The sequence below is a fragment of the Haliotis cracherodii genome, unplaced genomic scaffold (assembly GCF_022045235.1).
Source record: "Haliotis cracherodii isolate W230 unplaced genomic scaffold, xgHalCrac1.p SCAF_15, whole genome shotgun sequence".
Taxonomy (NCBI): Eukaryota; Metazoa; Mollusca; class Gastropoda; order Lepetellida; family Haliotidae; genus Haliotis; species Haliotis cracherodii.
The window spans coordinates 33,297,857-33,311,407 of NW_027266270.1; the positions used below are offsets into that span (position 1 = coordinate 33,297,857).

The 13,551-nt window shown below is 36.8% G+C and overlaps 1 protein-coding gene across 1 annotated transcript in view; it reads left to right on the forward strand.

Moving 5' to 3' along the window:
• The first annotated feature begins 343 nt into the window (after positions 1–343).
• LOC139462532 (RUN domain-containing protein 1-like) overlaps positions 344–13,551 on the forward strand; it is a 42,508-nt gene continuing 29,300 nt past the window's right edge. The window contains exon 1 of the mRNA XM_071244320.1: positions 344–427. Within this exon, the coding sequence (XP_071100421.1) occupies positions 424–427 (4 nt within the window). The 5' untranslated portion in view covers positions 344–423. The remainder of the gene's footprint in view (positions 428–13,551) is intronic.

Consider the following 13,551-nt stretch of genomic DNA (forward strand, 5'->3'; position numbering starts at 1 on the left):
CTTGATTTATGTCAGTTAACACGGCGACACAGTAGTCATTTGATTGGTACAAATAGATAATCAACAAAATATACATAATGAAAACAACAAAACTTATATCGGTACCGTTTCGGATCTCGTTGTATAGCAAGTATAATTAGTTGTTGCACTATTCTTATATCATGCGTAGGTCAAGTTTCGTATCCCGTATGGTGAAAAACTACTGAATTTAATCATTTAGTTCATGGAACTATAGTAATAATCGTTTTAATCATTAATTTGATAATAAAACATTTTTAGGTTAAATGATTGCTTTTTTATTTATACGAAAATAAAATTATTGGCAACAGCTTTACTTGATAGCTTTGCGTTGATAAATATTCTGCGTGGGTTGATCGGATAAAATCAAATGTAAAGCAAGGGTTTCCGGCTCTATTGCACGAAATGGGTAAGAATAATTTGACTTAATTTGTTGTTGTTAACCCAAATATCCTTGACGTGTTATTTCAACGTACATATAATCTTAATCGTACCAGATCGGTCCCGTCATACGGACCCCATCTGTGAGCGTTTCTGAAAAGATGTCTGCTAGGCTGTGAGACAGCTGACGGTCCTGTGAAACTTTTGACAAGTGATGGAGATTATGACACAACTCTCATTTGAGAAAATACAACTTCATTATTTGAAGTAAATGGTCTTTTATTCAACAGTAGTTGAAATTGAATGAACTCTAGTTTCTTTTGTATTTTCCTGGTTATATTAGACAAGCGTATTCCAATCCATTAGTGCCATGCAATGACTCGGAATGCAAGCTGCACCGTCGGTTGTCGCGGCATCGCCCTCTAAAGTAATAGTATGCCAATTAACTTAGCCGAACTAGCAACTGTGACAGGTATTTAGTTTCATTATTACCGCCAGTACTTTTCCACAGTTTACAGGGTTAGAAACTAACAGTTTTCGTCCACTAGTCCTTATGATGATATTGTATTGCAAAACCCTTAAAAAGGGCACATTTCTACAAGTCTTTATGATACCTTTACCATTGGGCAGTTTGGCAAGGACTACAGGACTAGTGCCAATTTCTAACCCTGGTTTACTGTTAGCTTTCAACATGTTCAAGCACTGCATTTCAAATCTATGATGCCAAAGGTGTGAATTCAACATCTCTAGCAAGAGTAGATTTTGATAGTCTGAAGATATATTTCATTGCAGAATCAACTCTAGCATCTAATCAAAGGTACATGGTCAGATGTGTTAGTTAACTGGAGCTGTTAATTTGAAAAATGTTTTACAGTTTGATAAGGGAAAATAAGTCAGAAAATGTGACATTCATAACTACCCTAAATATACAAAAGGGTAACCCTTAGCTGAAATTGTGACAGGCAAATAAATACATTTCAATGAAACTCCCTCATCGAATACTTGTCAAGGACAACTAGAAGCTGGACCCTTCGACATACCTTTCAGCTTTATGTACCATACTACACCATGAACACTACTACCTGAGAACCACCTGTGTTTTGTGTTAAGTGTCAAGCTTCCTTGGGCTTGTCATTATACTGTGGGTATTTCAAGATTATATTTTCATGTTCCTTTCAGGTTTTACAGCAAAACATCATTAATTTAATGTAAAATTGTGATGCAGTCATCAGATATGTGAGATTTATTTATTTAAACTAGTTTATGCATTTTTGTTTCAACTTTTGGTCAATTTATGAGGCCAGGCACCTGGTGCAAGTTAATTCAATTTCCCTTGCACTGATATATTGTACACACCATTAAACATTGTTTGACACTAAAATTGTCTTCCAGAACAAGTGAAGTGATTTCAATGGGGGAACTTGTTGATTTTGGATTGATTTGAAACAGAAACCTATCACCATTCTGTACATAATCAGCTACCTAAGCAGCATGACATGCAGCATGTATTTTTAGTCTGCCGTATGTAATTTAGTTGTCATTGTAACACAGGACCAGTCAGGGTTTTACCTTGACTTACAAAAGTGTAAATTGATTATTTTTAAGGGTCCTTGCAGGCAATACAATGATCCTGTAAAGTAATGAAATGGTGTAGTGCCACATACCTTTTCATAATTACTTGAGAGCCTGAATGAATCAGTGGTCATGTGTACAATAGTCATGATTGATGGATGAAATAACAGACACCCATAACCATGATAACTGCTCCTGATGCGCTGTAGGTACAATGAACAATTATTGTGCATCCCTCGGGACACAGTATATTTGTTTTTCTTCATTGATCCTCTACATTTGTGACATCTTCCCGAGGCAAGTGAGTTAACTGACAATAAAAGTCAAGTTTCCACCCTTGCCGAACTAGGCTGGTATTATGGAGTTACATTTTGGCTGGACTAACGAGTCTATGCATAGTCCAATCAAAATCGCGCACTGAAATGGAAATCCATGTTCGTAAAGTGTCATGCAGATTTCGGTCGACTGCAGGATTTGCAAAGCATGTGCACCGCTAACTTGTTGTCAACAGATATTTTTTAAATCTTTTCATGTTTTTAATCAAGGTGCTCACATGATTTGATGCACTTCGCGTTGTAAGACTCGTTTTATCACAATATAGATCTTCATTATCGATCAGACCGTCTTGACTGGGCGCCACCGTTTTGTTTGAAGCAAATGCAAGTGATACGAGAGGTTGAATCTAATTGGTCAATAGGAGAGGCGTAGAAAGGACATAACTCGTAATAGCCACTGGTGGCGCTACGATCGAGCCCAGGAATTCCAGCCTAGTTCGGCAAGGGTGGAAACTGGACTTTTAAGGTCAGTTATTGAGTTAACTCTCTTGCCTCGGGAAGATGCATTTGCGAGTACTGGATGCACATTTGTGCATCGTGCAAAACCCTGACCAGTAGATTTTTCACTAACGTCTTTGGGCTGCCAACAAATTCTGGTCAATGTTAAACATGGTAAAGGTTATAAAAGTGTAACCATGAACGGTCTATATGAGAAGGGCCTCATTGTAGTGTGTGACACATGATTATTTATTATCGATTTGTACTTATAATCATGATAGTAGACAAGTTTTTTTGCATGAAAGTTAATATCTACTTATTTTTGACATTATTCAGTTTCATTTAGAATGACCTATAAAGGTTTGGCATAATCAGGCATTTATCTAGACCTGCTCAGAGTCTGATATTCGACTCTAAGTCTGTGGCAAATATGATTATGTCAGTGACAATTCCCAAACTGGAATTAAAAAATTTCCAATTCATGTTAATGTAGATGCAGTAATGTTGTAGAGGTGATATAACAAGATAAGGAAGAGGAATGGGCTTTAATGCTTAGTTTTACATTACAGCACTGAATAGAGTGTTAAACTACATACGATTTTGAAAAAATCACATTTTTTTATAAGATATTGTTATTTCAAAATTTGGCTCCCAAGGGCATTTAGTTTGGAATCCTAGATAAATCCCTGATAATGCAGAATGATAGTTTCTCATCAACAAACAGCTGCTGCAGATTGTGATAGTTTTTATGTTATGTTCTGTAGCAATGCATTCTTGATAGGATATGAAATATTGTATTACTTTGTATGGAGAGAAACATGTTACTTGCTTGTGTAGCAACCTTGGACATTTTGTGGTTATTCAAGATAGTTTTCATCATCAAGTTCAAACTGTTTTATTATAATATTTTCAGCATTGAATAACCATATTTCTTTGACCAATTTTCCCAGAAATCTAATGTCCACTTTCTGAACTTCTATTTCATAATCATTTCACTAGATTTTAGTCATTATTATGCATTATTATTACCTAATTCAACGTATATAACTAAAACAAATCACAAGAAATTTAAGTGGATTCCAGGGTTTGAGTCTAGAGACGAGTAAAATTTAGGAAGGACAAGGGACATTTTTTCTACCATTAGGTAAAAGGGCAACTCTGAAGTGAAAATAAGAATTATTTTCTCGCCCTATATTTCGGCATACATATCACAATAGTGAGGTCGTGATACAGAGTGAAATGAAAGATGCTGAAGGTGGATGATCAAAAAGTTTGATCTGAACAAAGGTTTGGGGGATGGAAAAAGTAACATATTGCAATGCACTTAAATTAACTGTGCACAGACACAATATGCAAGCATACTAATAACTTTGTAATGTATCATCTTGAATTTATCAAGAAATTGATGATCTGTTTCATGATTGATGTATCAGTGAATCATACTTCTCCACATGCTCCAAACATGCAATGCTCCGTGTTGATTACAGACAAACGTCTCTTGTAATGGCCGTGTATAATTGTTGCACTTTATTCTTATCACATTACTGGTCATGTTATACACATGACAAAACAGTTTCTATTCTCAAGAGATTTTTGGCCACATAAAACACTCCAGCACAAAAACAAGTTTCATGTACATCTTTGATTTATGTTCCTTTAAATAATTCATCACTGAACACAGAAGTATTATCAATATCAGGATTATGCTGGCAAGCATGGAGGCAATAATAAAAGGGGGACAGCACTATTAAACTACCATAGCAAGTACCCAAATAGAAATATATCTGTGTGTTTCCTATTTCAATCCATCCACAAATAGGGTAGTTAATTTTCTTACTTTTTTTTTCATTCTTTTTTTTAAACCTTTTAATCCTTTTTGAACATTAATAATTTGCAATATATATCAGTAAACATGGTAAAAAGCCTGCTTTCAAGTGACTACCTAGTGTTGCCATATTGAAAATTACTGGTTTATCTATAATGAAACCCAACAATTTGTGGCATGAAATACAGAAATGGCTCCAGATGAGGGTCAGTGAGAAAAAAACCAAAATAAAAAAAGAAATTGTGAACTAATCATGGTAATTAAGAACTTGGAAAATGGTTATATCACCTCGCATAGGGGCTCTGATTACATTGATAACAGAAGTAGATACGGGGTGGAGGTAGCGTAATTCTCATAAAGGATATTAATATCTTGAACATTCTGATCTTTGAAGTTAAAAAATGCATACAGTAAACATGGCTAACAACCATCAGTTCAATAATTTACAGTCATCAGATTCACAATTGTTTTAATTATTATTTTTGTTCACACTCTCAGACACTCACAACTGACCATGCTGATTACTGTTGTCATTTAAAGGGGAAGTGTACACGCAAAAATCACTTTCTTTCTTTTTCTAAACAAAACGCAATTTTAGAATTAGTTAGTATCTGTGTTTGAAAATATACACTCATTTTTTTTTCAAAGTGAAAGTAGGAAGCTCACAATAGTGTGAAAGTGATATGCCGTTATGAGGCCTTCGTTTTACGAGCGAAATAGGCCTGAGTTATCCCCCTTAGATTATGACGTAATTGGTGCCAATTCAACTGGGTCCCTGTCTATTCTCAACGCAAAAGATATCAAGGACCAGTTTGCGGTAAAACAACATGGTCTACGACACACTCCGGCGCAGTGGTGACTCAGCATAACACAATTTTGGCTGGCATCTGAGATGCTAGAATCACAAAACTGTACCTACACCACGTGAAGCGGCTCTAACAAAGCATGATGACGTCATAATGTTTATCAATTGGCACCAATGACGTCATATTGCAAGGGGCATAAGCCATGGTGTTTTTGTTATGGAAATAGAACACTTGGTAAATGTGAAAAATATAAATCGTTTTAGTGCAATAAATATGTTAATTAAATATGATGTTTTTATATTTTTGTCTATGATACTTCTATGTTAACACTTTTAATGTGGAAAAAGTACAAGAAAAAATGGTTCATTTCCGTGTGAACTTGCCCTTTAAGCAATCACCTGCAATAGTCACATGTTTTCTTATTGCAGACCATCATAATTATCATGAATAGTCATGCATGAAGATGGCCATTATACATTTCTGTATTGGTCTAATTTTACCGTTCTTAAAAAATAACATGCATGGCAATTATTAACTAAACTTGCTGAAGTGGTATGAAGTGTGATATTTTGTGTGTGCAACATCTGCAAATTTATTTTTTGTTTTTTAATTTAGACCTGTCAATGCAATTTCTATCATGAATGACATTCATACCATTTATTTTGCTCTAGATAATATATACAGTAAAACATATGTGAAATATTTGCTTCCTAGAACGTGTAAAGGCAGTTGTCATGACAACCGGTAATGGTATTCCTTTGGATATGATTCTGACTACTATGCCTACGTACTATGAGTTGTCATGGTTATGGGTTGGGTAAATGCAATGGTTTCCCTCTCAGCTTGCAGCCATGTTGTACGACCAACCAATGGTTTGTCTGATCCAGGTCTGGTGGTATTCTACTTACTTAAATTGGGAATTTAGGTGGTATTCTAGTGGTGGTATTCTAGGCTGCTGTGATGCAGTTGTGCTGTAGTGTCAGGAGTGGGCCGTAGTGTCAGGAATGGGCTGTAGTTGCAGGAATGGGCTGTAGTTGCAGGAATGGGCTGTAGTTTCACAGTAATAGGCTGTTGTGTCAAGAATTGGGCATGGTGTCAGGAATGGGCTGTATTTGCAGGAATGGGCTGTAGTGTCAGGAATGGGCTGTAGTTGCAGGAATGGTCTGTAGTATCACAGGAATGTGCTGTAGTCTCACAGGAATGAGCTGTAGTCTCACAGGAATATGTTGTAGTGTCACAGGAATGGGCTGTAGTGTCATACTAATGGGCTGTAGTCTCACAGGAATATGTTATAGTCTCACAGGAATAGGCTCTAGTGTCATACTAATGGGCTGTAGTCTCACAGGAATAGATCATTCATTTGTCAGAAGTTTAAGGTGAGGTGAGGTGAAATTGGGTTTAACTTCGCTTCCAAGATTATTGCACTTATATAGCGACATGCATGCACGTGTTTGCGTGTGTAGCTGCTTCTACTATTCCGAACTGAGGCCGATTTATAGTGCTAGCTCACTGAGATACCATGCCACAGTTTAATATGAATACCCCACTCAGACACAGTATACTGACTCGGGGCCGACCAGTCCTTGTTTTAGCCACTTAATGCCGAGGGCCAGACAGGGTAACAACAAGTACCATTTTTTAACGTCTTTTGGTATGATGCGGCTGGGGATCGAAACCCGAACCTTCCGCTCTCCAGGCGGACGCTCTACCACTTGACCACGGAGCAGAAGTTTAAGGGTGAGAGTTTAGCTATTATCTACAGTACAAGTGACTCAGCTATCTATTCAGTCAATATAAAAATTGAAGCCATGCCATTATTAGCTGTGTCAAACAGTAAGCTGTGATAACAATTATTACCAGATTACACCAGTGTTCTAAATTAGAAATAAACACAATGAAAGCCAAGGGGTCTTTGTTGTAACCCTAATGTTAAGAATTACAGATTTAGCATGTTATGTGCCTAAATTCATACACAGAGTACAGCAAATATTCTCAAGGATATCAGAAGCCCACTTATTTGCTAACACTCTTACTTATAATATTATATACTCTTTCAAATTTTGTTAAATATGATATTTCATAAATGAATTATTAATATGTATATTATTCATATCAATGATCATAAAGTTGATTTCATGCCATGCATACTGATCATGCTGATGAATTTTGCTAGACATTGGAAATATTTCATTTTTTCTTTATATTGTTTGAAATACATAATGCAGTATACTAACAGGTATGCCAACAATGCCCTACATCGCTCCTGACCATTGCTGAAAACACTCCTGCTTGCATATGAAAGGACAATATTTATCTTAGGTCCTAATCTCAAATATCGACATATGTTGAACAGCTTTGATAAATAGACAGTCAAATGTGAAAATATAGGTACCAATCTTTGGCTTGAGACACTAGTCTAGCCTAGCAAATATAATTTTGATCTTATAAACCTCAGCTGACAAAAGCACCCTCACAATCTCTGTATAAATGGTTCAGGAAGTGACGTATGTCTGGAATATGACAAATCAGTTTTGTTTCTTGTTTTTGTGAATATCAGTGCCCAAAGTGTCATTTCAAGTCCGTAACCATAGAAACAGCATCACACTTAAGCATGTTAAGCAGAATATATATATTTAAACAAATGCACATATTTAAATATGGTTATGTTGGACGTAAACCAAAATAATGTAGGCCATGCCAACTAGCAGATGACAGTTTCCTGACTGGTTGATAATAGAATGTCATATTATTGTGGTGAACGATGTCTCTGATTTCATATCGGTTTTTTTTGTGTTAATGATTAAATGAACAGTCTGCGAAGATATATTATTGTTGACATATTTTTTTATGACTTAGACTTCAACAAATGTTTGCGATTATGGAGCTATAAACGTAAAAAAACTAGTGTGTACATTTTGATTTTGCATAAAATCGGCAATGCTACTCTGATTTTTAATTTCAATCATATTTTTCTTCTCCCAGTTGTAAAACGGAGATGGGGTGGTGTGTAGTGATCAGCATGTCCATCCATCCGCCCATTTTCTGTTTCCGGAGCAGAACTCTCAAACCTTTAAATATTCTTGTTAGAACTTTCGATATTGATAAGTCTATTTGGGAACTGGTGCCTTTTGATGGTTTGGAAGTTCTTTTCTCTTCTTTTTTTGTTTTGTTTTCATGATGAAAACCATGTTTTTTTCCGTTTCCAGTGCAGAACTAAAGTTTTAAACTAATTTTGGTTGAATAAAAACATAGTTCATTATATGCATTTTGACTGAAGCTCCTCACTGTAGTCGTCACATTTGAAGCATATATCCACTTCAGAAGGCTATAGCCAAATCACTGTTTCACTATTGTAAATTGAGGACAAGGTGTCATAACTTAATCCAGTTAATCACTTGCATTCAATTGTTAATTGCAGCTTTGAACAAACATGCGGCCACAGTTTTTTTGTATATGTAATTGGCTGATTGGTGACTTGTGAGCTGCTCAGAGATTAACAGTTTGTTTTAAGCATAAACATTGTCATAACACTGTATACATGGGACCACAAAGCGAGTTTGCTATATCTGTTAGTTAGTTATAAGCGTGTTTGTTATGTCCATCATTTTGTTGTGATAAAATATAATGCAACTGTCCAGGACCAGAAAGACAGTTCATTATACCCGTCAGTTCGTTATAAGCGTGTTCCTTTATCAACATAGTTAACTTTTGTAAAAATACACACATCATTCAAATTCCTAAATACACCTGTAATTAATGCTTCCCTGTGAAAATTTGTTTTATGTTGTAAAGTCAGATAAACCCACAATACATACATACATACATACATACATACATACATACATACATACATACATACATACATTACATACATACATACATACATACATACATACATACATACATACATACAGGGCGGTCGGGTAGCCTAGTGGTTAAAGCGTTCGCTCGTCACGCCGAAGACCCGGGTTCGATTCCCGACATGGGTACAATGTGTGAAGCCCATTTCGGGTGTCCCCCGCCCTGATATTGCTGGAATATTGCTAAAAGCGGTGTAAAACCATACTCACTCACTCACACTAACACTAACACACACACATACATACATATAAAGATATATACATTTGTTGAAGACAAATGTTTCACAAACTGTTTATTTAAACATATTCATTGCAAAAATCAAATGGATTTGGCACAAGTGACACACTCATGAGGCTGCCAAAGACATCTCCATATTGACTGTCAACAAATTTGGTTCACAAATGTTTGGTAGAACTAATACTGTGTATTTCATCAAATAAAGAATGAAGGCCTTCACACAGGGACAGTCTGTAGGTACTGGAGACAATAGTGTGAGGCAGGTAGTGTCAGACTGGGTGATATGTGTTTATTAGTGAGGTGGACTGGGATTAACAGCAAATAACAAAAAGGTAATTGATTTATTATGGCCTAAAGGTAGTAACTGCATGGGAGACCAAGAACACCAGCTGTGCTGTGACATCATCAACAGGTGTGTAGACTTCATGCTGATTTAGAGGATATGCTGAGTATGTCAGTTTACTTCATCTTCCCAAGGGGCTTATAAAAAAGAAATGTTGATGGAGACTTGCAGTTTGCCTGAGGTGCTATGTTAGTGCCAGCAACTATAGCATAAGGATTGACATAAAAATGATCAACTGTGATGGGGTGTGTCATGTGAAAAGCATGCCCGTCTTGTTGTGTAGATAAATCAGAGTCCCAGCAGGAGACAGGTGTGATATTGACAAAACCTACAGGGAACTCACCAGGTGAAATGTGCGTGTTGAAACAATTAGCTTGCACAGTGATTATCATCTTCGTTCAGTTGGAGTCGAGTGTTATGTGTTGACTCCCATGTTCCACACCCTTTGACATTCTTCATGTTGTGAATAATTTCAATTCTTGCTTGAAAATATTTGATTTTTTTATGTCTGAAGGAAGTTTTGCCTCATCCACATCATACTTGCAGCAGGTAATTGTTTCGTGAGGTACATGTTGCGTGTTTTAGGTGCTGGGAGTTTGATAAACAGTGTTTCAACTGAACTTGGCTGTAATACATGTGGTATTTGAATTTGGGGATCCCTAAAATTGACAAGGACACATGACTTTTATCTCCAACTCTAGTCACTGAGATATTTTAGCTTATTTGAGATGCTAAAATAGATTCGTCTGGCTGAACCTGCTCAAAGTGATAAGGTGTGAGTAATTGAACTAAATTCTTTTCATGTTAATATGGTTAACTGTTACTACTGCTCTGTGATACCGGTATTCTAGTGTACCAGTATTCTGCAATACGTTTTTCAAAGGATAAATATTGCAACAATTTTCTGTGTTCCAGTATATTGGGTATGTATATAGAACAACTTTATTTATTATTTGTATAGTTTAACCTATAATCTTCACAGAAATTCATTCACTTATGAAACAGCCGAAACGTGGAAGTGATTTTCTCTCGGAGACTGACCTTGTATTCTTTAGTATGTAGAAAATAGGATCTGTAGGTACAATCAGAGTCAATCACTGTCAAACACTTAAGCTCCCAATATATTGCAGTATGTATTGCAGTATTGATATGTGTATTGCAATATATTGGAATACAATTTTTAAGCCTACATATAGCCCTGGAAACTATATTACGATAATCGAAATATTTTAAAAATTAATGTTTTAAATCTCTTTGTGAAAATGCATGTTTTTTACAAAATCATATGTCACATGACTAAGCTTATGTGTTTGAAGTGATTCCACAACTGGTTCAGCACAATTGACAGTTCTAATGATGTAGAAATTTGTGCCCAAAAGTTTTCATCCTGGTAGAGCAAACATCTGTTGGCTATGTTGACATGGCTTACAATATCTCATGCTTAGTTGTAACCATTATGATTTGATTTTAATGGATTCTTACAGTCTTTTTTTACTAAGCTAAATCAAATATATACTGGATCTGTACTCTGGGTAAATCGTTAAAAGCGCAGCTGTTTACAAAATTAGTGGTACAGATATGCAATGCATTAAATGTATATTCACAGTTCTTATTTCTTTTTAAGTATCAAGAATTTGCATGTAACTTTTTGGTTTTAACTATTTGTACCGCATAGAAAGAAATACTACTTTGAAGCGTTTGAATTCAAATCTCATTAAAAACTCAATATTGTCAATAATGTATTCAAATTATGTAATGGAGGTAACAGTTTGTGGTAGCCTTCTGTTCCCACCTGTCCCCCAGAGTTAAGCTGCTGACATAGCCAGCAGGACGCAGATAAGGCTAGAACCATGGTGTTTGTTGTGGGCGAGTCTCTCCAGGACTTCTTATCATTTATACTGTAGTGAAGCAACGTCACTCAAGGCAGGGCTGGGCCACTGTTGTTGTAGTGTGCTGGGGCATACAGGCAGTTATTGCCAGTTATACTCTGGTTGATGTGTAGACTGGGTGAGGATTGATGAATACTCCCACTGGAGTTGTCTGCTGGTTAGTTTTCTTTATATTCTGATGCTTGCGATTGGACATGGTACTATGTGTGCTTCAACTTATGTAAGTATAGCCATTGCTCCAGCTGGATTTAACCTGTGTGATGGATTCAACTCTACATCTTCTTTCATACACTGGACTGGATTCATATGGCTTGCACAAGGCTGGATATATATTTCCACTGCAGATTTGTTGATTTCAGTTTCTATATCATATGCTCATAACTGGATTTAGTGTATCCTAAGCAAATGCATGATGTAGCTGGATGATAGTGAGTGAGTGAGTTGGGTTTAATGCCGCTTTTAACAGTATTCCAGTTATATCGCAGCGTGTCAGGAAAGCCCGAAGTGATGCAGGTCTCAGATGTTTACCACTTGGGTGAAACCCACGAGGACAGGTATGGTGCTGACAAACCTAGAAACATAATCGGGGCAAACCAGGATTTGAACCCATAATCAAAGGTTTCTGACGTGCCCAAAGGGACGCCATTCTGCACTGCAAATCACAGTGCCTTAGACGACTGGGCCACCCGTGCCTCAAACTGAATATACTCATTGTGGGGATTCTAGGTTAGAAAAGGTCCACAGCATCCTATGCTGGTTGTAAGAAGCGACATAATGGATCAGATGGTCAGGTTAGATAACTTGGTTGATTGTGTGTCATCGTACCCCATTGGCATGGATTGTTGCTCACAATATCAATCTATGGATTGACTGGTTCAGCCTCGGTTGTTTGCAGGCTGTCATCATACAGCTGGAATATTGCTGAGTGTGGCACTACACAATGTCATAGCAACAGATTTGTTATCAGTACCTACTGCAACATATATATCGCCTCCCCTGATATTTATATTCACTTCTCCTCACTTATGTGTCATGTATTTATCTACAGTACTGATCTTGCGTATATCATCAGCGTATATGTTGACTTCATTGTTTTATAAATCAGATCCATACAGTTACTGAATGAAACTGAATGAAAATCAGATCTAAGTTCTCGCTACCGCTAAACAAAGATCTGAGGACATCCCATTGCGGGTCACGTCAGAACGACCTTTAGCGAACTTTGACCGACCACTGAAATGTCTAACAAGAAGTCAACATCAGCCAATTAGAAAGCAGCTTTCTCTAGCTTGACAGCACTTGTTTTAACCTGGCGACTTCCATTTCAGACTATGCTTGAAAAATATGTTGACACAGTTCTCGATTAAAATTTTGAAAACTGAACAAACGAACGTTCCGGAATGTCTAATATATGGTTGTGATTGTATGGCACTGCTTCCCACATTCTGTGCAACGCCGCCTCCATTCAAATGTTTATCCCACGGAAGTGAGAGATAGACTATAATTTTGACAGAATCAGTCCTACGGGGCTTAACTGTCCTTCAGAATACCCTGTGTTAACGATTTCCAACTGTCACTTTCATGATCCCGTAAGCAACGCTTTGATTGGTCGGATGAAAGGTCGTTCTGACGTGACTCGTAATGGGATGTCCTCAGACATTTCAGATCTTTGTTTGGCGATAGCCAGAACTAAGATCTGATTTTAATGAGATTGGAATGAAAATTAACTAGGCCTAGCATTCTGACGTATAAGTGGCTAATGTTGCAGGCCGATATTGTGAGGAAGTCTTGTCGACTAGCTATCTGAGAAACCACACTGATCAGCTGAAACCTGTTGTGTGAGTAG